Source organism: Archocentrus centrarchus, chromosome 3 (genome assembly GCF_007364275.1).
Source record: "Archocentrus centrarchus isolate MPI-CPG fArcCen1 chromosome 3, fArcCen1, whole genome shotgun sequence".
NCBI lineage: Eukaryota > Metazoa > Chordata > Actinopteri > Cichliformes > Cichlidae > Archocentrus > Archocentrus centrarchus.
Genome location: NC_044348.1, coordinates 31,820,123 through 31,844,513, shown reverse-complemented (window position 1 = coordinate 31,844,513; position 24,391 = coordinate 31,820,123). Strand labels below are relative to the sequence as shown.

Below are 24,391 nucleotides of genomic sequence, written 5' to 3'. Positions count from 1 at the left end.
CACAACTGAGAGCGAAGGAAGTGACAGCGTGGCCAGAATTTCAGTCAGCCACACGTCCTCCCTGCACATGTCCGGCTGTGCAATTTCCTGAATTCTGTTTTTTTAATGTAAGTGGAAAAAACAAATGACTTTCCATTTATGATCTCACACTCTCACTCACTCACTCTCACACACACCTCCTGAGAAGTGATCACTATCACTTACTCTGACATTTAACATTTTCTTTTACTACAGTTTCAAACAGTTAACAGTAAAATATTACCCAGGCAACAGCACGTCAGTGAACGCACACATTTTTAAAAGTGAAGAGAGAAAAAAAAAAAAGTTTTCTTCCAGTTTAAATATTGTCCGTACATCCGTGTGTCCGTTATGTCGGACTCAGCAACACATGACAGAAAATTAATCCGACACACAGCAAAATAAAATAAAATAAGGGTAGACTGATTCTAATGCTTACCTGATGTCACTGCTGTCATGTTAATATGTAACAATATTTAGTGTTGTCAGCAAATAATGACAAATATATAAATAAAATAAAGTAACTCTCAGCTGAATCATATCCTGAATGAGGCTCTAAACTAAAATGCTACATATCCATTTTTGTTGGACAAAAGTCTTTAACATAAATCTATATTTGACTTCTTCCCAACCACACCATATCAGTTTTTTTTAAAAAGGATTGAAATGCAAATGTCTGAAGGTGTCACGTGTTCTTCTATCAGAGCACTTCAGCTCATCTGCTCACAACTGTCCCTTAAACAGCACTGTGGCATTTGCAGACTGGCTTCTGTACCTTCTCCTTATGCTGTCCTCTCCAATAATTTTATACACGCAGAGGATGAGTTAGTCACTTTGTTTCCGTTTTCTCAATTATAACTTGTAAAATGTAGTGACTTTTTTTTTTTTTTTTTTTTTTAAGAGTGTAACACTCATTTTTAATGCTTCCACTCCAAAAACAGCACATCCTTTTCTGATTAAGTGCTTATAAGTAGTTGTTTTTGCTGAGATGTAACCATTTATGTGGTGGCCATTTCATTTAGCTCATTCCGTACAACTCAAATGTAATTTTCCAGAAAAGAAGTAATCTGGGAATGTTAATGATCAAGTGAGGTGCCACTACTTCATGTAGCTTGGTTAGTAACTGGGAAATGCAGATTCGCCAAAGAGCTGAAACAGTAAAAAGCAGTATATCATATCTGTATGCATGTATATGCTGCAGACTTGATTGTCTGATTACAAAAGACAGTAACCAGCTTGCCCTTCAGTTAACACGGGCATATCCTAAGTGTTGAACTACTCTAACACTCTGTTTGGAGCAGTAGCATAGTTAACATTTCATGTAGTTCCATTAAAAAAAAAAAAAAAAAAAAAAAAAAAAAAAAAAAAAGAAAGAAAGAAAGAAAAAATAATAATAAAATAAATTAAAAAATAGGTCAAGCTTTGGGTTCACAGTGGATAAGGCTTGTTCTCATGTCCACCTGCGTTTTCAAAGGGGGGGTCAGGCGATCTTAGTGCACGCGGTCCTGCAGGAAGAGGTGTTTGGCTTTAGAGCTGGAAGTCCTCTGGCAGCGCAGCAGCGGAGCTGGGTGACAAAAAAAAGGTGTCGACACCAGTCACTAACGTCAGCTGAAGCTGGAGCCAAGACTTTGTTAGGTTCGAGTCACTGCGCCAACATCACTGCATGGAGCAGGATGGGCCCTCAGAGCAGCAGCACACAGAGGAGCCCATGGCTTTGGGCGGAATCAGGTCCAGGTCCTCATCATCAGGGATCTCATCCAGGCGGTAGCCATCCTGAAGCAGCTGCCTGCTCAAATCAGGATGGACCTGGAGAGCAAAGACAGAATATAAACATACTGCAGAAAAACACGCTTTAATCTGGTTCATACTTCTGTTTACACTTAGTAACTTTAACAGCCAATAAAAAGAAAATGTGTGTTAAAATTCAAATCTGCCCCCTCCAAATTACTTATTGGCTGCTGCTGTTAAACTGCAGGAGGCCGTGGCTCAGTGGGTAGAGCATCTCATCTATTAAACAGAAGGACGGTTTGAGTCCCCAGCTCCTTTTGCCAAAGTGTCCAAGGGGAAGCTACTGAACCCTAAATTGCCTATCATGCCTATCCTTCTGTGTGTATGTAACAGTTTTAAGACCTTATTAGCACAGAACAAATCACAGTGCAAATAGGTTGTAGTGTAAAAAGCACTTTAAATGTTCAGTAAGAGTACAAAAGTACTATATAAAAGTATCAATCTATTTAGCACATATTTTTGTAAGCCAACCTAGAAATGTTGTTTTGCTCAGCAAGTAAAACTTTACAAACCAACGCAACCCTGATCAAATGTAAAACGCTAATATTAGGCCATAAATAAACTACACAACAGCTGCGTGACTTCCACGTCATCACCAAAAAGTTCCTGTGTTTTCCATGGATTTGTTGCATGTTCCTGACAACCTCTGAAGTCTCCTTTAGCAAACGCTAACTAAAAGCTTCTAAATTCATAAGGTGGGTAATCTGCTTGCATGCTGCATGTTGGAGGGAAAACTTGAAAATGTCTAAAACTTCAGCACAAAACCTTCAGGCATCTAACTGAAAACCCTGAATCCATAAATCCACCAACCTCAGGAGGAAGGAACTGGAAGTGAAACATGCCAAGTCAGTTCCAGATTTTATGACTCCTTCCTGCAAAACTCTTCTCTGAATGCCTTCTTAGAACCGAGTAAGACAATTTGCCAAAAGGTAAAAACAGACATAATAGTCTTAAGTCAGGAGGCTCAGTGTGTGGGAATGAAAAACAAAAGAATTAAAACGTATTCTTTCCTTTCACATTTATTCACACATGTACTCAGTATATACCGTGTGTGTGTGTGTGTGTGTGTGTGTGTGTGTGTGTGTGTGTGTGTGTGTGTGTGTGTGTGTGTGTGTGTGTGTGTGTGTGTGTATGAATTCAAACCAAAAAGATCTGGTGCCAGTTCTAAATGTTTGATGCACTTATGAGTTGTGCTTTATCTGGCTTGTTTTTTTTTTTTTGTGTTTTTTTTTTTAATTATGCAATTTATGACAAACCAATTTTCCTTTTAACCTCTTAATCTATTAAGTGCATGCTAGGTTTGCTTAGGTTAGAGCTTTCAGTGGTCCAACAAGCCAATCCAATGTGTTTGTGAAAGAAAGTTCCAAAGAAAAAGCCAGGATCGATAAGGATAAACTATGCTCCAGCATACTGGAGCCAAAAGTCACTCAGCCAGTTTGACAGAGTGATAACTGAGATATGAAGAGAATCTAAAAGATGTCCCGTGGAGTAAACTCACCTCAGCTGAAGAGTATCCAGAGGAATACTGCTCAAAATCAATCTCTTCATCACTGTTAAGACATGAAGGACAGATCCTGTTCATACATTAGGAGGTTACGATTTTAGTGCAAACTGAGCACCTACTGAAGAAACTGAAGTTTAAACTGAGTTTTTATTATAGAAAATTTAGCAGTTAGGAAAATACTTGTACAGCCTACATTACATAGGGGCATTACTTACATGCATCCTGCCTTCTGTGCACTACATTCCTAGACTCCGTATCACAGTTTTTACATTCTATATCTAATTCACTGCCCATTACACATCGTGATGTACTTGATGATCTGGTTTCTTGGCCTTCATTAAGCCTGCAGCATTGGTACATTTCTGTTTACCAAAACCATGCTGGATAAAGGCCCACATCTTATCTATGAAATCTCTTTTACAAACAGCTGCTAGATGGCTCCACTTTAAAGTACCCAGGACTTTTTCAGAACTTGGTAGACCAGCATGTTCTTACTTTGCACTTAAGAATGCACCAAATCTTCATGTTTTTGGCCTCATGAAAGAGTTCAAAGCGCTTATAAATAACTAACTGAAGGGTGCAAATGCTATTTCTAAGATATTCTGGTTTGTTTTATTTTTGTAATGTGTACTTTCTTGACCATTTGAAAAAAATTAAATCTCAAGTAGCTTCTTTCTAAAATGAAATAAATGACATTAAATAAATTCAGTCCTTCTGATGTGGAAAATTCAACTGTCAACTAAAAGCCTTTTGAGATTTTTGCAGATTGTAAAGTAGGGCTGCAGCTATCAATTATTTTAGTGAGCGAGTATTCTATCGATTAATCAAGTAATCAGATAAGAAATATTTTTGTTTTATTAAAGAGAAATAATAAATATTCAAAAGAAAAAATAAACATGTAATTTTAAATGAACTACTTATTGGTTTCCATTTTAGAAATTGTAACATTTTTAATAATTTAACTGCATACAAAATAAATCATTTCAATTATTTACATGCTACATTAAAATCATATTTTTTGAAGAAAACATTTCAAGTACAATGAGGTATGCATACAACCTAAACTAAGGCATAAAATAAAACAGCTTTTACTCTGTCCTCTTGGAAGGCTTTCTTACATCAGTGCGAAGCAAAGAAAAAGAAGTTCTGACAGTGCTGTATCTCCTGGATGAGGTAAATGTAATTTGTGTTCATGTGGATGTGTTTTTGTGCATGAGTGTGTGTCTGTATGTTTAAGTGTGCTAGTGAATGAGTCAGTGTGTGTCTTTAAGCCTTTGAAGCAGCATGAAGCGAGCATGTCAACATTCTTAGACCTGGGGTTTTCCCTGTGCTGTGATGCAATGTTTTCTGCTACAGAAAGCAGACGTTCTGGTGTAGGTGTTAACAATTAATGTTAATAATAATAATAATTTGGTGTCTACCCCAACAGCCCTAGGTCAGTGACTCAGAGTTTTACTGGCTCCATACATATTTGTACGGGCCCACACATAAAAGCTTTTATTTTTATATTTTTAAGTAATATTTTACATCAATCTAAATCTGCAAAACAACATTACTGCAGATTCGTAGATTAAATGAGGAATCTAAGCAAAAGAATTTGCATCAAGGATTTTTTATAATGGAGTTATTTAAGTTACATGATGAATCACTGCAGTCTTATTGTAAAGTACAGCTCTACAAACTGGTAAATTACAGCGTCATATGGTGGGTTAGACTTTATGTGATCATTTAGCTTGTAAGTGATCTAAATTCATCTTACATTCTTTGGAGGGAGAAGTGAAACTAGAAAAATATTTTTCAGTTTTCTCTTGGGACACACTATTTACATAAATACAACAAAAACATTTTTAGAGCATGGCTTTAAGGTCAGATATGTAGTAATTCTTTGCATTTTTTTTTTTTTAAATTGAAGAAAGATCTCCTAAGTGATAACACCATACTGTTAGTCCTCAGTGTACTGCAGTATCAACCCAATCACATGTATCCTGGGTGTGACCTTACCTGTCTGAGTCAAGTGCAACCAAAGTATCCTCAGCGTGCTGACTCAAAGCAGCATAGCCCTTGTTATATTTCACCATCCTAAAAAAAACAGAAGAGAACCAGAAACAGCATTTAAAAAAAAAAAAAAAAAAAAAGTTAAGTGTGCTTTCACCACGCTGACATCACAAAGAGCTGCTTCCTCCTGACCTCTTGGCTCCCTGTCTGGGCTGGTGCGTCACCGGAGGCCCCGGTGAGAGAGCTTTCTTCTTCAGCGCTTTCCTCGCCATCTCTCTGTGTTTCTCTTCAGATAACAAGAGGCGTTTTTGTTAGAGCAGAACAGCCCATAAAGGCAGTGGAGAACAAAAGTAAACATTCACAGTTTATACAAACAGTAAAACTAAAAGCCCTTTGACCTCTATTCATAACAGCTAAAAATTTCATAGTGAGTCAGACTAAAAACACTCCTATGCACTCTACAAATAGATATTTATGAAGCACTGACTAGAAAAGTTTTGTACCAACTGAAACATCTGAAAACTATTAAGGTTAATAAGTAACACGACTGGACATAAAAAGAACATCCCAGGGAGAAGCAGAGAATTAAATATTGGGAGTGGTTTACCACTCTGTGAAAGACTGCAAATTTAAGAAACATAATATAAGATGACTCCAAGTGTTCTCATATACTATAAATAGCATTATTAAAAGATTTAGAGAATCCCGAAGAATCGCTGTGCAAGGAACAGGGCCAAAAACCAATTCTGAGTGGCTATGATCTTTAGGCACTACTGATTTTAAATAAAACAAAAAACCACATAGGACAAACATCAGCTCCAGTGTTTTTTACCCCCCTCTTTATGACAGTGAAGATTTTTAAGAGAGATCAAGAACAGAGGAAGGCATTTCATGGCTAAGATGTGAGCACCCAGCAGTGTCATGACTCAGGCTTTGCTGTCCTGCTAGCTGCACATTCAACACTCTTTCTGTCCTATTCGTGTTGCAAACATCAGCATGAATCAACTCATAAAGACAACAATCATGAGAAGACTCGTGACGTACAGACAGGGATAATAATGATGCGTTTATGCCACCGACTGCTTGAGGCAAGGAAATGCTTACGTAGTTTGAGATGGATGGCTGGAGCTCTGGACATGATGTAAGGTCCTCTTTTTTCCACTGGCCTGATGCCTCCATCTGTGCTCTTAGGTCTTGTGCCACTACTTGGCCCCTAAGATTTCAAAAATAAAAGTACAATCAATATCTCACATTAATGAAAGAATCAAAGACTTCACTGTCAATGTACAGTGTACTGTACATTAAAATTAAGTGACTGTTCCTTATGGTGCACATCAGGGAAAAGATAAAATAGTTTACATGTTACAATCACGGGGTTGAAAAAAGGCACAAAACAAGATATACAGAACTGTGGAACATATTGAGCCACCACTCATTTTTTTATACATTTTCCAAGGAGCCAGACTGTCTTCTAATCTTTTAAGTGGTCTTGAGCAACAGTTCTCCAAGGCTTTCTGAATGTCTTTTAAAAGTTTTTCTTTGGACATTAGCTGCTTTTTCACTCATTTTCAGTCCAGTCTTTGTACCCGACTATTTTCAGAGGATTTTTTTTTCCTTGTTTGTTGTTAAGCCACTTAACACTGACCTATGAAACATTCAAGCATGAAAAAGGCACCTAACTCAAGGTATGAACCAGTGTTATGTCTACACATAACAGACAACTTACCAAGGACAGTTTGTTACACATCATTTGTTCCCAATTCTTTAGTTGAATCTTTTTTTTAAAAAAATGCCAAAGATAACACAGTTTGACAGGCATAAAAATAGTACTTTTGCACCAGCAAGGTGATTCCCAAAGAGCTATTAGCTAAAAACTTAGCATATCTCAGCATACACATACAATAAGTCCTTTATATATATATATATTATATATTATATATATATATATTATATATATATATATTATATATATATATTATATATATATATATATATATTATATATATATATATATATATATATATATATATATATATTATATATATTATATATATATATATATTATATATATTATATATATATATATATATATTTTATATATATATATATATATATATATATATAATCTGAGGGCACTTGATCGGTGGACAAAAGAAGTGACAGGCCTAAAAAAGATGAGCAGTATCCAAAAGTAATTTCCTTAAGAAATAGGAAAAAAAATCCAGAAATGCATCTGGGCTTTCCGTTGATCCATCTACTCATCCAAAATGGGGAGATAAGGCTGAGGTATGCCAAATTACTGGACTGAAAATCAGTGGCAACAGGTCTTAAGGGACCACAGTTTTGGTTCAAATCATCTTCAACATGTACGGGGGTCAGGAGAGGGGTACAAAAGTGAGCGTCTAAGGCCATCTGTAGAACACGGTGGAGGCGCTGTCATGGTTCAGGGCTGCATTTTAGCCAGTGGTGTTGAAGAGCTTGTTAAAAATGCCATCAGATTATGCTTCGCCATGTAATACCATCTGGAAAGCATCCGATTGGCAACAGCTTAATTTTTCAGCATGACAGTGACTGCAAACACACTGCCAATACAATGAAAGCATACCTGGGTAGAAAAACACCTGCTGGAACACTATCAGTCATGAGTTGGCCTCCCCAGTGCACGGACCTCAACATTATTGAAGCAGTGTGGGGTTATCTTGACAGAGAATGGAACAAAAGGCCAACATCCAAAAGGAGAGCTCAGACTGTCCTTAAAGAAGTCTGGAGAGCTATTCCTGAAGACTCCTTACAGAAATTAGAAGTGGAAGTGTATGTGTTGAAGAATAAATGTGGTTGACTTTCAAGCTTGTTAGAGTACAGACTTTTTGTGCCTGTTTGTGCCTTACATGCTGTATTTCCATGCATGTTTGCACATGTTGCTATAAATCATTGCACCTATTTGTAATTTTCCTAGTAAAATACAAAGGTATCATGGGTTGCTCAAGCCCGTTGCACAGTACTGTACATCAGTACTATTTCTGTTTTGTACGCGATATTACATACAAAACAAAAATAGAAACTCTACTCCCATAATTAATCTACCTATAATTTTTTTTTTTTTTTTTTATCATTACAGTATTTCATGCTTTAAATAAGCGTTTGGCAGACAACGAAACAAAATGACAAGGCAGTTACATTTTAACGACTTAAAACTGCATTTTAGTGCTTTCAAAACAAAAAAAAACTCCAGAGTGATTAATTAATAACCTTAATTAATCAAAGCAGTTAGTTAATATGTTTAATACTGCAAAGCGTCTTTTGAATCAATTTCTAATTTAACTCCAGCCTCTCTCTCCCAGGCGAAATCCTTAGATTTCAGCAGCCAAAGAAGATCTGGGAAATTCACATCTATATTTTCAGTTCTTTCGATTTGCATATAGACATAATTATTCTAATTCTTCATGCCACTCATGCTCCGTAATTTTCCGCCACACTTATTACTGTCTAACCACGAAGTCTCGACAATACTGATAATGATTTTGAAAACGTTTCCCTTTTAATGAACTGTCAAAAATCAGATGCTAAGCTAGTTAGCGATCCCCCCGACCCCACCGCCGCTAGCTAGCTTTAGCTGACATTACCGACAAACCCTGCGGCTCCTGCTGCGCCTCCAGCAGAGAGTCCTTCTCTGGCTCCTCCAATATGTCGTTCATCATCTTGACTTCAGCTGTCACAGTTTACACCGCAATACACCCATGCTGACAGGTGCCCCAGAGGGAAGGGACTGTTTTTCTTCACGAGTAGACAGGAACTTCTATCAGATAGCTGTGCTCTCACAGGACAGTTTTCCCACTACTTCCGGGAAACACAAACTTCAAAATAAAACCCTGTGCGTTTCCTTAAATGATTAATAAAATCGTAAAATTATTCAAGTACAACTACGCAGACCGGCCTGGCGTATTAGGGCCATTGTAATTAAATACAAATTACAATAACATAAAATAAAACAAAATAACCGAGTTCAGGAAAATGAGGAACAAAAGTGTATACAACAAAAATAGTCATAAACTTAGCAGATTAACAAGAAAAAGACTTTTTGTGTCCATCCATCTATTTTCTTCCGCTTATCCTTTTCAAGGTCACGTTTTTTACGTATTAAAATTTTAGAAAAAAAACTACTAAAAAATATTGCTTTAACCTCCTGAGATCTTGTGTCCTCATATAAGGACAGTAAATTTGGCTTTTCTGTACATTATACTTCATTCTGCTGAACATAAACTTACTTCATTCCATGCATCCCAAACAAGAGCTCAGGTCTCATGAGGTTAAAGAAGGGACCTTATACTTGTCACTAAACCATCATGACATCAGTGTGTTACATTTACCAGTAAGAGTTTCCAGTTCACATGAGGCTAAAGAAAGAAAACTTTTCCACATAGGAACAATATATTATTAAAATAAATATGCAGAACAAACCATAATGAAATGAATGAGAAGCACTTCAGATACAAGCAAGACATTAAATATTTCTCACTTTATACCATTTTCATAGCAAATATGAGACACTAATTTCAAAATACACAACTTAGTTTCTACTACAGATAGTTTCATGTGCTATCCAATTTTAACAGAAAAAAATCCAGAAAATGACTTTCAGCCTCTTGTTGCCAACTGATGGGCAAAACAAAGTGGTCAGGGAGAAAATTTCAACCCTCTTACTAAGGAACAAATCAGTCAGCCAATGAAAGTCACGACTGCACCAATTTAAAAAACTGAACATTCACGATTTATGTGATGTAAAGGCTCCACATTCATTCATGTATGAGAAACAGTTCAAAATACAAATAGCTCTGCCAGAGACGTCCAACTCCAAATTCAACATTCAGGATCAGCAGGAGATTCAGCCATCAGGGAGCCTTTTGCTCACACACCTTTCCTGCTTTGATTGTCTTCAGCCTCCTTTTTTTCCCTGTGACCCCAGAGGCTTTTCACTTTTTCCATTCAAAAGAAAAACACAGCTAGTGTAAGGATTGCCCAAAATCTACAACTGATTTCTCGTGTTCATAGTTACATCTGTTTTAGAAACACTATAGTTTCAATTCTTTTCATGAGAGTTCAGCTGATTATGATTTGTTCTTTACATTTACACATGTGTAACTAAGTACAGTCTCTGTCAAAAGATGTATGATTCATAGACAAAGAACAAGCACACATCTTCAATTACTGGTTTATTTATAAGGTCCATAATTTTGTACACCACAGGACAGCTTGGATTTAAACAATATAGGCAATTCAGAGTGAGGAGAATCAGGAGAACTCGTCTCTGTACATCAAATAACCTGAGGAAAGAGGAACAAAACATGTTTTCAATTGAAAGCAGGTAATAGGGCCACATAAACCATAACAATGGACAGTGAAGTAGGCCAGCATGCACGGTTTGAGGCAGCGCTGGGCAAGACCAGTTATGAATGCCTGAAGCAATTCTCTTTAAAATCCACAATGGCCTCCCAAGTAACATATTGTGCTACAGTATGGTGCAGCCTCACCTTGACAGTCTACAACTTGTCAATTCCCAGCTCTTCTGGTGTTGAGATGCCGAGTTCTGCAAGGGTGGGCTTTAGCTCTTGGATCAGGTAGGGATAGATGTCTTTATGGGGGCCTGCTTTGTCCTAAAAAAAAAAAAAAAAAAACAAAGATAAAAAATGTGATCAGCTATAAAGTAACATTTCATAAAAGGCTGTACTTTTAATTTTAATCTCAAACAGTAAGACTTATGTGACTACATGTCCTCTAGCAATGTTATATTTTACTGTCAATTTTACCCCCCCCCCCCCCTTACTTTTCTAAGCCCATCTCTTGAGTTACAGTGTTTCACTGACACAAAAAAGATTAAGACAGACCCCAAGTGAACTGAGGAGGGCAGTGGCACTGACCTTGACAGCTTCAAGGATGCGGATGGCACTGGCCAGGTCATTCAGTCTCCGACAAGCTCTTAGTGCTGAATCCAGGATCTTGGGTTCAGGTACCAAATCATATCCAATTAGGGTGTTCATTCCTTTTAGTTTAAAATTATTGGACAAAGCTCTATTAATTAACAGAAGCAGCAATGAAATGTTTAAGTCATGATTTTAAAAGTAACCCTCATTTGAAGCATAACAAGACAAAACTAAGCCCCACAATGGCAGGTACAAACTGCTAACAACCTCACCTTTCCTGAGTTCCCAGGCATCTAAGTCAGGCTTGCTGAAGTAAGTGACCCAGCGGGAGTCAAACTCCTCATCTGTCTCCACCTTTCCATGGGAGTAACATCTGGAAGCCAATGGAGCTAGAAAAAGGGAATTTAATAAATAAGTTTCAAAGACATATTCATGTAACAAAAAAATAAGCAATCAATAAGATACAGCTTAAAATGCAACTAATTTGAATAAAATAAACTCTTTTGTTCCTGAAGATTAAGAATTTTTTCAGGACTTATTAACCTGTGTCCTTTCTAGAAATATCTTACTGTATGCAACTGTACTTAAAAAATAAAACAAGAAAACAAGAAGGGAAAAAAACCCATAGCAGGTCCTTAATCAAACATACAGCACCACAGTGACATTTTAAACCTTAAGAACACACTGTAAAATTTCCTCATTTAATGATCTACCACAAACACACCCGCATTTATAAAGGAACAGGAAGTGCGTTTCGGTGCTAAACTGTATTAATACATATTGACTTTTTAAGTGCATATCAATTTTTGAGCACTATAAAAACAAAGCCTCTGCTCCTCTCATCAACTTGTCATTAACAGTGCTGCTTCTTATCACTCTTCACTCTCATGCAACCTCAGAGGCTTCTGAACAAGGGCACCATCTCAAGAATGTTTCATTAGTTTTAATTTCCCCTCTGGTATCAGATGGCATTATATACATCAACAGTACTCAAAGTACTGTATCAAGGGCATAAATTCAAGTGCCATCACAAAATGAGTGACAACAGTAATCATTACACATTTTGAGAGAGTAAAGCAAAATAGGGACACACAATTTTATAGCTACATTGCCTTGATCAGGGTAGCTGCTGTCAATAAGATGTTAAATATGATACAGGTGTGTACACTTGAAGTAGTACATGAGTTTGGTTTTTAGTTTCTTTCACTCCAGTGTAGGAGGTCTGCACACTAAGCATTAGTGGTGCAGAGGAGGTCACTGAACAAACTGTTATCCATTATGCATAATCCAGACAAACCCTCTGCATCTCTTATTGGACAGGCAGCAGAGCACCTTTTAGAATAGAATAGAAAGTTTTTATTGTCATCAAACATGGAGTATGATGAAAATGTAGCAGCTGCCACAGTTCAGTGCCTTTCCTTATAACCTATAAGCTTTCAAACTGACTAAAGTACAGATACTGGAAAACTTCTCTACCACATACTATAATACCTGTATTTAGTTTGTTTTAATAAACTTGTATTATACTCAACTTTTTAAGCAGCATGCATTAATGTTTTGGCCTAATTTGTTGAACTGTATATATAGATAGTGACTGTGTGGCTTCCAGTTCAGCAGCTTAAAAGACATAACTGAAACCCAAAAATATAAATACCAGAGTATATACATGTAAAGTATTACTGTGTTTTAAATTATAGTTTATCTAGTTTAGCACGGCATACCAACACACTAAGAGGGGGGGCATTCTTCCAGTGTGTTCAGTAAAGGTTACTGTACTCTACACACCCTCCACTTACAAAGCACCAAGAAATAATTATATCCAACCACATTTCTAAAATATGAATATGCATACAAGATTCCTGAAATAACAAGACTGTCTGCCAAATAGATATACCGTCAACTAATATTAGGTGACCTGAACGGAAGAGCTCAGGTCAGTTATTTCTGGAAAAAGGCCCAAAAAAGTGCCAAGCTAAATAGATTCCCATATGTCCACAGTGTGACACTTAAATTAAATCCACGGTAATGTGAATGCGTTACATTTTGACCATAGTGCAACGTGTTAATATAAGCTGCGTGTAAACTGCGGTCACTGACTCTCTCCAACAAACTGAGGAGGGTCATCACAAGGTCGTGACTTTTACGCTTTAATTCGCTTCGCGCCTCAATATTTAAATCACACGATGAAAGGTGGAAAAACAAGACTATTTTAATTTCAGACCCGCAAAGACAACAACTCATAACTTTAATTCAATGTCACCCATGTTAGCTTCTAGCTACAGACAAGCATACAGGGTTAGCTAAGCTAGGTGGCTAGCTAAACGAGCCTATTTTACTTAAATTTATCACACAGTTTCTTTAATTTCACGACAACCGTGAAGGGGACAGACATACCTGAGTAGCAGGGTCGTGACCGAGTCAGACTCCGCGCTCCTGTGGCTGTCAGTCGGAAAACGGCCCGGAGCATGTTACCGCACTGGATACTAACTGCCCTGTACGTGCTATAGAGGCAGACTCTGGATCTACGGAAAGTCTCGAGGACGGCGACCGGGTCACGTGACTGACGGAGATACCCGAATGCCTAGTCCAGGTCACTGACGTGAATGGCATTTTTTTTTCGTTCTTTTTTGGACAAAGTATCATAAAGTAATGATTAAAATATATTGAGTTAACATGCATTAATTTAACAATAACATCTCTAACAAAAGTTAAACATTTGTCTACTAACCCATATTTTTTTTTTTAGTATGTATTTTATTTTTAGTTTCGTTTTATTCAGTCATACATATTATAAGTAAGTATAAACAAAGACAGCAGTATGACCTGAGTTATTGCAGTTTTGCATTTTCCAATTAGGCTGTATTTTTATTTATTTATTATGTGTTGAGTTTTTGCTTTTTCTTCTGTCTTCTTTCGGCTGCTCCCTCAGAGCGGATCATCTGCCTCTGTCTCACCCTATCGATAACACCCATGTCAGTCACGCCAACCCTCTGCATGTCCTCCTGGATACCTCTGTGTAGAATATGAGGAAGAGTTTGGTGTTTATTTTGTCTGTTTAACGGTTGTACTTTCCTGGTGATGGTTTGTTAGTTTGTGTTAATTTACGTAATGAGCATGATTCTGGTCAAACAGACATTGACCTTTATTGACACCAGCCTTATAGTTAGATTTATAATTTACAATTTATTTACAATTTCATACTGTATTTAAAATTGGTACAGTACCCTTTAACACCACTGGCTAAGGCCTATACTACCAGGAGAGGGAGCTGTTGGTTTTAAAATATACAGATTTTCTGGTGCAGCAGCGGTTACTGCACAAGTCAAAGCCGTAAATATTTTAAATTTAATAAAAAAAAAAAAAATTTTTAATCAAATATTTAGGGTTTTCTAATACTGATTCATTTTGTTTCTTCTTTTTGTGTGTCTGTATTCACATGACATGCATGTGTGTGGCCTCTGTTACGGATGTAACTAAGGTACAGTGGATTACCCTGTCATGTGTTGATTCAAGTTTGTGTGTATGTGTGAGTGTTCTTGGTGACGTGGTAAACTCTAATCCCCCCTAAGCCCAGGGCACCACAGTAGATGTCCATTAGTGTAATGTGCTGCTGCACATCTTTCCTTCTCTGTCTCTGCCTGTCCCTTTCTATCTTTCTCTATCTGAGCCGGGCTTTTATTTTCTTCTTTTCTCTGTTCACTCCAGCGCTTTAAATATCCGTGTTGACATCGCATGTTTAGACATTTAGCCCCAAGTTCAAAAGTCCTTTGAACATGTAATTAGATAAGCTCCCTGACCTCTGACCTCCCCGTAGAACAGTGGCAGCAGAAAAAAAACACATTTTCCTAAACTGGATTTATACAGAACAACATGAAATTACATTCATGTGAGTTTTTAAATTATAGTAAAATCTACAAAAGTCTTTACAGTTTAAGTTATTGTTCTTATTTAAAGTCACCTGGAGCATGAATAGAAATTTTAAAATTCCACATGAGATATGAGCTGATACAGACATCCTGAAACCTCAGCATTTTCCCAAGAAAGCAAAACTTTTGAGTCCATCCATCTTCTTATCCAATTCAGGGTCGTGTTGGGGCTGGAGCCTGGAGCCTATGCCAGCTGTCCTAGGGGAATGGGTGGAGTTAAACCCCACACAGATGATTTATGATGTTATACACCATTAATAGTTTTAATGTTGTGGCTAATGCTTTTATAGTATACGTGCAACTGTGGCTCTGATTTCTTGCATAACACTTTGTGTACTTTATTCTGAAGAAGGACATTAAAAATACTTAATCTGAAAACGGTACTACAATCATGAAACAACTCGGGTGTTAACTTGTGTATCGTGTAACACTACAGATTTAGCGCCGTGACTTCAAGCTGTTTTCTCACTGCTTCCACTCTGTCCAGCATTGTTTAAAAAAAGAAAGAAGAAAATTCAGCATGATTCTACAGTTATGATAGTTTTATTGGCATTTTCCAAGGTATTATTTTACAGTGATGGTCACAGTTTGGAAAGGTAAAGAGACAGGAAACAAAGAGTGGCACCATTGCAGATAAATACGGGTCCCTCCTCTACGTGGCCTACATAGTAGCATGCGGTTTCCATGTTAGGATATTTTTGCCTGGTTAAATGAATTATTTAGTTTTCTAGCAGTGGATGGACATGCACAACATGCTTAATGCACTACGTCATGTTCCTAGGGTTGAGTCATGAATAAAGTGTGGCATGGTATGTGAATAAGTCATTAAATTGATTGCTTGACCTCTGACCTCCAGTAAAGCCCCACATCCTTTCACATTCACATGTAATCTATTGTGGTTAATGCTAATATTTGTCCGATCACCAAAGACGGTGTTCAGACCTTAAACAAAAGCAACTGTTGACATATACAATGAGCCTTATTATACAATTATGACTATAATGCATTAAATGTATAATTTACTTTTGTTTTCGAATGGTCAGATTTTGCTCCCTGAGGAAAAAGATTTATTCTATACAATCGAAATGGCATTAAATTGTTTTAACTCTGCTTTGTTAGGAGGGTTGATAAAATACAGTCTTAACCAAAAAGCCATATTTTCATCTAAATACTTGGTCTGCTATGGCCATTAAATTTCTTTAAACAGTAGCCTTAGTAATAAACAGTAAGGGCTTCATGTTGATGTTAACTTCAAATCACTGTGGCCTTATTCAGGACATCTTAACTGACAAATACACAGTGTGTCCTACATTTACAAAACCAGAATACTGATATAGGTAAGGGACATCTTTGAAATGGGGTGTACATACAATTTATATTATACACATAGACTTTAAAAAAAAAAGAAAGAATTATGAAGAAAACAGGACAAGTGATCTAAATCACTAAAACCATTAATGAAGCACTATGTACAGCATGGAAAGAGTTTGAGTGGATGTTGTGTTACAAATTTTTTTTTTTTTTTTTAACAAAATCAGAAGAACAACATCACAGAACAACACTAACAACAAGAGCTGAAAGTGAGGCAGGAATGGGGGGGGGAGCAGAGCAATGTGTGATATGTGCATGTGCGCAAACCTCTACCGGTATCACAATAAAAGCATGATTTTGCAGTGCCTGCTACCGAGCAAAGGAAGAAGGCGCCAGGTAGGTGTCGATGTTAAGGGCGGGGACAGGTCTGGTTGGTGGTTTTTTGTTTTCCTTTTTTTTTTTTTTTTTTTTTCAGGGTGACAGGGGTTAAACGGGGTGAAAGCACTTTTCGCTGCAGTTTAGCCACTGCCCAACATCTTTGTAGCACGCTGGTTGGCCTCATCAATCCTGGTCTTGTTGGAATCAGCCTGAAAGAGAGAAGTGCAGGTAGGAAAATGTGGTCAAACCAGTGCTAAAGATGGGAGTGGGGCAACTTCAGTGGAGATATTGAATGAATGGATAAAGTATAGAATTTTCACCACTGGCATGTGTGTGTCAGATCCAGGCTAAATCTCCTCAAAAGCAGCAGAGCTACATCTGCTGTTACATAGCGTGATGGCAAGTCTGTAATCCATCAGCTAAATACAGGTTTTTGTATACATTTATATATACATACACACTTTTTTGTTGTTGTTGTTTTATTATCTTTTATTTACTTAGATTATGTAAAATTCTGGCATTGCAATAGTAAAACTACATGTACTACTGAAAATATGCTGATTTAGGCAAAAATAAAAATGTTTTTGTTAAAAATGACTAAGGCCATCATTTTAGGAGCGCCACAATAATATTATATAATAAGCTCAAGTGATTCACGTCCGGTTACTTACAAGTCAATACCTATGATCCATTACCTGCTCCTACGTAATGTTTGTGTAAACAAAGTATATGTCTGATTTTTACTGCATTACAAACTTCTTGAAGTATGTTTAAAAAAAGAAAACAAAATGAATATATACAAAATACAACACTGTTCCCTTAAAATTACACACTGCTCAGAGAGTGAGCTGCCCTGGTGGAGGTTTTTAATGCTTTTAGAAATAAAAAGATAATTATAACCTTCAGCTTGCACCTGTTTCAGATCTACTGTTAATTCTGTATGTATATATGGTCTACTAACATGTTTTAAGTAAATATTCATAAAAAAAATAATCCTAATGCGTTTAGTTAGCCCCATAGCTTTACTGTACATAGCTTCTCTTACACTCTCATTTCAAACTGCAAATATTTTAAAGTGTCACAAGTTTTTGAAGCTGACTTGTTTCCATCAGTACTTCACTTCAACTTCACTTTAGACTAGCAAAGTATCAATATCATCCAAGTCATGCAAGCTATAGCTAGCTATAATTCACCATCCCATATCAAATCAACTAAATGTTGTCCGTGGTAGTGGCATGAAAAGCTCTTGCTGTACAGTACCTTCTCCATGATCCTGTCAATCTGGCGGTTCTGGGTGTCGATCTCCTGGCCCATGTCCAGGGCCATGTGACGCAGATTACCAATGATGCCGCCCACCTGCTCCAGGTTCTCATCCATCTCATTCTCCCGAGCATCATTTGTTACCCTGAAACACACACGAGGGTGAAGTGAGACTGCTTATTGGCCTAAGATTAATGGGAGCTACTGTTGGATTGTGCCTTGTGTTAGAAAGCATTTTGATTAATTTAAATTGCTTCCTAAACACTCGTGAAATTAATCATAACACCACTGGAACTCATACAATGGGATACTTGTGTATGAATTCTTATTAGTGGACCTAATAGGCTAATTTCTACTTCCATATTTATATTCTTGCAGTAACTTTGCATGATTAACAGTTTTAAATAATCCTTAATTCCTGTTCCTTACTGAGGGGCTTATTTATGCAGCTCCTCAGTTCATCCACTGTCTGAAAAAAGTCATTTTTACTCCTTTGTGTTTAAGGGAGGCTTGTTTGAAGCCTCCAATCTCCTGATTGCGTGCCCCTTATAAACAGAATACATAACAGCTGGTTGGGTTTCTATTGTATGAGGGATATCTACCCTCACTGATATCATACACATAGAAAAGCAGGGGAAAAAAAATGTCTGAAGCCTGGTCTTCTGGCTCATAGGAAATACTTATACATAGGCTAACCTTGTCTTAAAACACTGGCAGTGTTTAATATGACCATTTGCCACTTGGAAGTGCCACTGAAAACATGGAAACACATAAAACACTATGAATCAAACACTAAGATGTTTTTGTTTCTAGTGAAAATGAAGGGTTAGGAACACAATATGAACACAAACATAGTAATCAGCTCCAGGACATGTCTTATATATCATTTTAAAATTAGAGATGTAAACACTACCATTACACTACCAAACACTTCATTTTGCACAACAACCAAACCTGAGCATTTATTCACACACACACGCACACACAAAAAAGCAAGCTTGGTGCACACACAAACCAACACCTACACACATGCACGCTTACCTGCGGATGAAGCCCCCACTGATGGCCATCTGTTCGCGCTCGTCCACCACTCGTGCCCCCGGCTGGCTGTTCACCACTCCATCCTGGTTCCCTCCCCAGGCCTGGCCCCCGCCCTTAATCCTACCACACACACATTTCAGTCAGAGCCAGTGTAGCTGTTTATTCTGTGTGTGTGTGTGTGTGTGTGTGTGTGTGTGTGTGTGTCTGTGTGTGTGTGTTAATGACTGAATAGTTTTGTATGTGTATATTTGTTTACTGGTTTTCTGGCCATGTCATTGTAGGTCAGCCAGTGAGTGTGAATGTATGTATATGGATTCATTTATTTCTGTTTTCTATCAAAACATATATATATATATATATATAAATATATGTTCAGAATATATTGCAGATGGTTTTGCACCAATTAGCCATCTAAAAGCAACATGCCAGCCACGTATGATACAGTTACATACATGCATTTGCAGTCTGTTAGCAAATAATTGATCCAACATGCAGATCAATTGAATCTGAGCCCAGTAAGCTCCCATGTGGCTTATGTAAGAAAGGAATTTAAAGTAAAAAACAAGTAGAGCACAAACACTGAACACAATAAGCAGTCTTCAGACAGAGGACACACAAACACAGAGATGTAAACATGCAGTGAGGAGACATGCAAGGCAGAAACATGGTACATGATATATGACATGGAAAAGGGAAAATGTAAAAAAAAAAGGAACAGGATCAGATACATTCTGTATCTATTAAAAGAAAGCAGCTAGATCCATTGTGATAAAAAATAAATAAATAAAACAACCAATAATATTATTAAAAAACTCAAAACATACAACGTGATCATTTTGCATGGAAGACTTGCTAAAACCAGCCCTTCATTTCATCTGGATGGATGGATCTGTAGGAGGATTCACTGCATACAGTCAAATGTAATGTTTAACATTCATTTTATTGTGCTTGGAGTATCTGATAGGTAAAGATTTCCCCTGAGGAAAAGGTAATACTTAAGGCAACTTAAAAGTTCATTTTGTTTGGTGTTCAGCCAATTGCAGCAAAATTCGCCCATCAGGTGCTCCAGACAAGCTCGAGTTCTTCTTCTCATGTTATTTAACCCAGGGTTGCCATGCAAACAGTCTAAATCAAGCGAAACACATGACATAATCACAGGATTACATAACTACTGGTTCACAAAAGGGAGGACCAAAGAGCTATAGAATAAACAAGATCTAAACCCCCAAACCACCTCATCTGGAAGCAAGATGAAGACAGACTCTAAATACACTCAAGGCCTAAATATACGTCACACAGGGGGAAAACGTTCCAAAATGACTGCTGTGATGAAATAAAACAAAAAGGCTACATGTGCTAATGTCAGCACTGTTTGGGAGAAGAATTATGTATTATTAAAATGTCATTTAATTTCTGGAATGGATCTAAAAATTGTTGTGATATACAGAAGCAAAAGCAAAGAAAGATAAATACTAAAAATTATCATTGAAGCAATAAAGTAATAATATTAGATGTAACACAAAAATAATTTATTTGGTTCTGCATAAGCTTTTAATAAAAAAAAAAAAAACAGTAAAAAGCATATTCTACACTGATACTCAACTTCTTATGTGCATGGTTGATACATATAATGTGCTGCACGTGGTTAATCATTGAGGTTTCACTTTATTCACTCCCAGAAGAAGGCCTGAGGAACAGCTTGGTATGAACCAAATGAAAATAACAAATGTCACAGTTTACTTATATATACTTCTGGTTTGTCAGCCGCTTGTATTTTCTATAGCTCTGAGATAGTATAAGCATATCCGGTAAACGTATTGGTCCCAGAGTGTAGTATGCTCAGACATGACTCAGTGGCCATAGTTTGGCTGTTAAAGGGTGGAGAACAGATCACACAGGAGTTTGGCAAAACTGACATTAACAATCCATCTAAACTTTGAAAAATAAATGTACAGATTTAAGAACTTTAATACTGAAATGGCAGCACACCTTATATTGTGTGTTCAGAAAACAACTTTGCCTAACTCATGCATGAGATTGTAATACGCAGGGCAACGCTGAGGGAAGAGAGGCAGGATACAATCTGTAATCTGAGGTAAGGTTACATATTTTAGCAGCTTTCGTTTCCTTAAATATATATTTGTGTTTATAAGTGATACGGTGACAGCTGTAGTTACACTCAACAGAACAACGTGGACTGTTTTAATGTGTGGAAAATACATTCAAGAATAAATAAATCAGTCACCACATCTTAGAACCAGGACCCCAAAATTACAATAAAAGGAATAGTTTGAAATTTTGGGAAACAAATTTATTTGCTTTCTTGCAGAGAGAGATGAGTAGATCTTCTTCTTTTGGTTGCTCCCTTTAGAGGACACCACAGTGGGTCATCTGCCTCCATCTCGCCCTATCCCTATCCTCCTATGTCATCTGACATTCTGTGTAATCCCATCTGAATCTTGCTTGTTTTGTCTGCAAGAGATGAGAAGATTGAAGAATCTAAATTTTATGTGACCAAAGGCTTGGCACTAAGAGTAGAAACAAGGCGACAGCAAGCCTAGCTCTCTCCAGAGCTAACCCCCAACTATCAGTCTGTTTTAAGATCACTAATTAACACTTATCTGTTTAATCTGCACAAACTACACTTTTGACCAAGGAATGGTCTGGCACATGACTGAGCTATAGACCACATTTTTACACATAATCAAACAAAATATCAAATATATTATTTAACTACCATATAACTGACAGACTAGCTCTTGCCCCCTTGCCAAACTACATGCTAAGCTATGCTAAGGTAACGGCTCCTCTTTTCTGTCTTGTTTTCCCCAAACTTGTTGCAGCAGTTGGCTGCCCCTTCCTGAGCCTGCTTCTGCCAGAGGTCTCCTACTGTTAAAATGGTGTTCTTCCTCCCCACTGCCACCAAATTCATCATTTCCTAATGAGAAATGTCTGGATCATCACGGTCCTGTCTCTAAAATTGCATGATCTTAGACTTACAGTATAAAGTGCTTTGAGATGGCTGTGCTGTTGTTATGAACTGATGACAAATAGAGTATTTAACACAAACATTTTTCCACACTCTGCAAAAAGGCAAATAAACATGTGACTTAATTCCAAAATTCCAAAAGCTAAATATCAAATACACAACTTTAAAGTGTGTTTCTGATCTGGAGGACCATCAGACTGCCTGGCTATGACTATAAATGTTATTTACTTGATTACAACAGCAGCCAGTAAAATGAAGTTGCCCTTTTCCGATGACCTCGTAAAGTCCGGGGACTAAGACACTATTGTGATTGCAAAAAAAAAAACAAAAGTTTAACTTCATTTGAATGCACTGCAACATAATCAATTCTATGACAACAAAAGCAACATTCAAATGAATAAGAAGGCAACTAGTTGATTTATTCTGTGTTTGGACTTACACAGCATGATGCATCATGCTGCAGGATGTTAGGGTGGGAGTTTGGGTAGGGTTCAGGGGGGTTTCTGTGGCCAAGATCCTTGCAGATGCTGCTACCTGCTGGAAGAGAATCTCTCATCCAATGTGGAATGAAGGGCTTTTGACAGCTGCTGAGGCTGGACAGAAAATACAGTGGCATCCGACCGCTTGTGCATATGTTGTGGTGTGTGTTGTTCATGCATGCACACAATCTCTCCCTGCAGAGTCTTAATTTAAATAGTCTCACACACTCTAGTGCATGCAGTGCTGGTGCCTGTTCAGAGAGCGTGCTGTTGTGGCTTTAGGCCTGACTGCTCACACCACACTTCACCATGCTCTACACACCAGAAGCAGGCAGATGGATAAAGAGGCAGGTAGGCAGGCATTGAAACACATGCAGTCAGGTGACATAGGCAGCACCTACTTGTTACAGGGACATGAACATAGACCACAGAACTGTCCTAGATTGTTCAAATTCTTTTCTGCATCCTTCATGTCCTTATTGATTTGGTCCATCCCCTCCTCGATGCGCTCCAGTTGTTCTGATTACCAACACATTGTCATTTATCCCAGCAAAAGAACGAAAGCACATGAGAAGAGAAGAGAGGAGGAAGAAGTCGCAGGGTGGAAGGAAGGGGATGGGAGTAGAGAGGGGAGACAAAGGAGAAAAGACAAAAAAAGACATTGACTGTGACAAGAGAGACATCAGACATCACCACCACCACCACCAGCACTGGACAGGCAAGAGCGCACGACTCCTGGCCGGTACCTACTTTTTAATACATGGGCAAATCAGACCACAGCATTGTCCTATATCTTTTAAATCTTTCTCGGCCTCCTTCAGGTCTGCGTTCACCTTGTTCATGCCCTCTTCCACACGATCAAGTTGTTCTGGTGAGGACAAAGGCATGAGAGTGTTGAAATAAAGTTGACTGGTTTGTGTCGAAGTCTGGCGCTCTACACTACACTGCAAGAGGCAGACTGTTTTTGCTAGATGCAGAAGGCAAAGCAGGCAGAAAGCATTAGGAGTACCAAATGAGCCATAGTTTTTCTTCTTCTGTAGCTTTCCATGTGACTTTTTGTTGCATGGATTGCTCATGATGGCCTTTTTTCCCCTACCTTCAGCCCATAGGATCATCTTTTCTCAGTAAGTATATCATCTGAGTGGTGTTGAGAATCAGTAGCATCTAATCAGTACATAAGTGTACATAAGGTCATTTAGTGTGCCAAATTTAACTGCCTTAATATTACTGCGCGTCAGTGAGAACAGATGCAGATGACAAAGAGAGTGAAAGACAGAAATTCATGGCTTAGGCAGATCAGAAGCCTGAGATCCAAAAGAAGAAAAAAAGGATGGATTCAGGAGAGGCAAAAAAGACAAAAAAAACCCTTCAAAATGTGATGTGGTAAAGTACTTAAACAAATGCTGAAATGAATGAACAAATCTTCCATAAAAATGGTGAAGATCGTGAAAGTTAAACTATTACTGTGCATGAGTGAAAGCGTATCAGGCAGTTTAACAACACAATGCTACAAGAGAAGGTGCCACCACAAAGGATCATGAAGTACAGTAGTTACTCTGGTCATTCAAACTGATGGAGGAATCCATTTATGGTGACTGCATATTTTAATAAAAAATCACTGTTAGGCACCAGTGCATTATTAACACAGAAGGAAGTGATACAATATACAGTTGTATCAATTTTTTTGTCTCAACTCTGGCTGTAACAGTGCAGTGAAGACAGAAACAAGAGCAGTCTGACACTACCTCAGCCAGGGCTTATAATTCCCTCTACCGCATTCATGA

The 24,391-nt window shown here is 37.7% G+C and overlaps 3 protein-coding genes across 4 annotated transcripts in view; all 3 read right to left on the bottom strand.

The window, feature by feature from the left end:
• Positions 1-1,436: 1,436 nt before the first annotated feature.
• Positions 1,437-9,136, bottom strand: fam219b (family with sequence similarity 219 member B). Its single transcript, XM_030726101.1, has 6 exons — positions 8,929-9,136; positions 6,410-6,518; positions 5,498-5,591; positions 5,312-5,389; positions 3,305-3,356; positions 1,437-1,824 (listed from the first exon to the last, which is right to left on the bottom strand). The coding sequence occupies exons 1-6, from the start codon at positions 9,001-9,003 to the stop codon at positions 1,675-1,677; spliced, it is 558 nt and encodes a 185-aa protein (XP_030581961.1). The 5' UTR covers positions 9,004-9,136; the 3' UTR covers positions 1,437-1,674.
• A 1,361-nt stretch (positions 9,137-10,497) lies between these two features.
• Positions 10,498-13,771, bottom strand: LOC115775991 (cytochrome c oxidase subunit 5A, mitochondrial-like). The gene is made up of 5 exons (XM_030723560.1): positions 13,618-13,771; positions 11,496-11,612; positions 11,221-11,342; positions 10,834-10,956; positions 10,498-10,626 (listed from the first exon to the last, which is right to left on the bottom strand). The coding sequence occupies exons 1-4, from the start codon at positions 13,688-13,690 to the stop codon at positions 10,843-10,845; spliced, it is 426 nt and encodes a 141-aa protein (XP_030579420.1). The 5' UTR covers positions 13,691-13,771; the 3' UTR covers positions 10,498-10,626; positions 10,834-10,842.
• Positions 13,772-15,676: 1,905 nt separating this feature from the next.
• Positions 15,677-24,391, bottom strand: part of LOC115801149 (synaptosomal-associated protein 25-A-like) — a 44,163-nt gene continuing 35,448 nt past the window's right edge. Inside the window, exons 5-8 of one of the 2 annotated variants that reach the window (XM_030758884.1) lie at positions 23,358-23,475; positions 19,140-19,259; positions 18,099-18,243; positions 15,677-17,047 (exon numbers count right to left, since the gene is read on the bottom strand). In XM_030758884.1, the coding sequence (XP_030614744.1) occupies positions 16,979-17,047; positions 18,099-18,243; positions 19,140-19,259; positions 23,358-23,475 (452 nt within the window). In that variant the 3' untranslated portion in view covers positions 15,677-16,978. Of the gene's footprint in view, positions 17,048-18,098; positions 18,244-19,139; positions 19,260-23,008; positions 23,127-23,357; positions 23,476-24,391 lie in introns of both variants that reach the window. The other variant, XM_030758877.1, reaches the window with a different exon arrangement.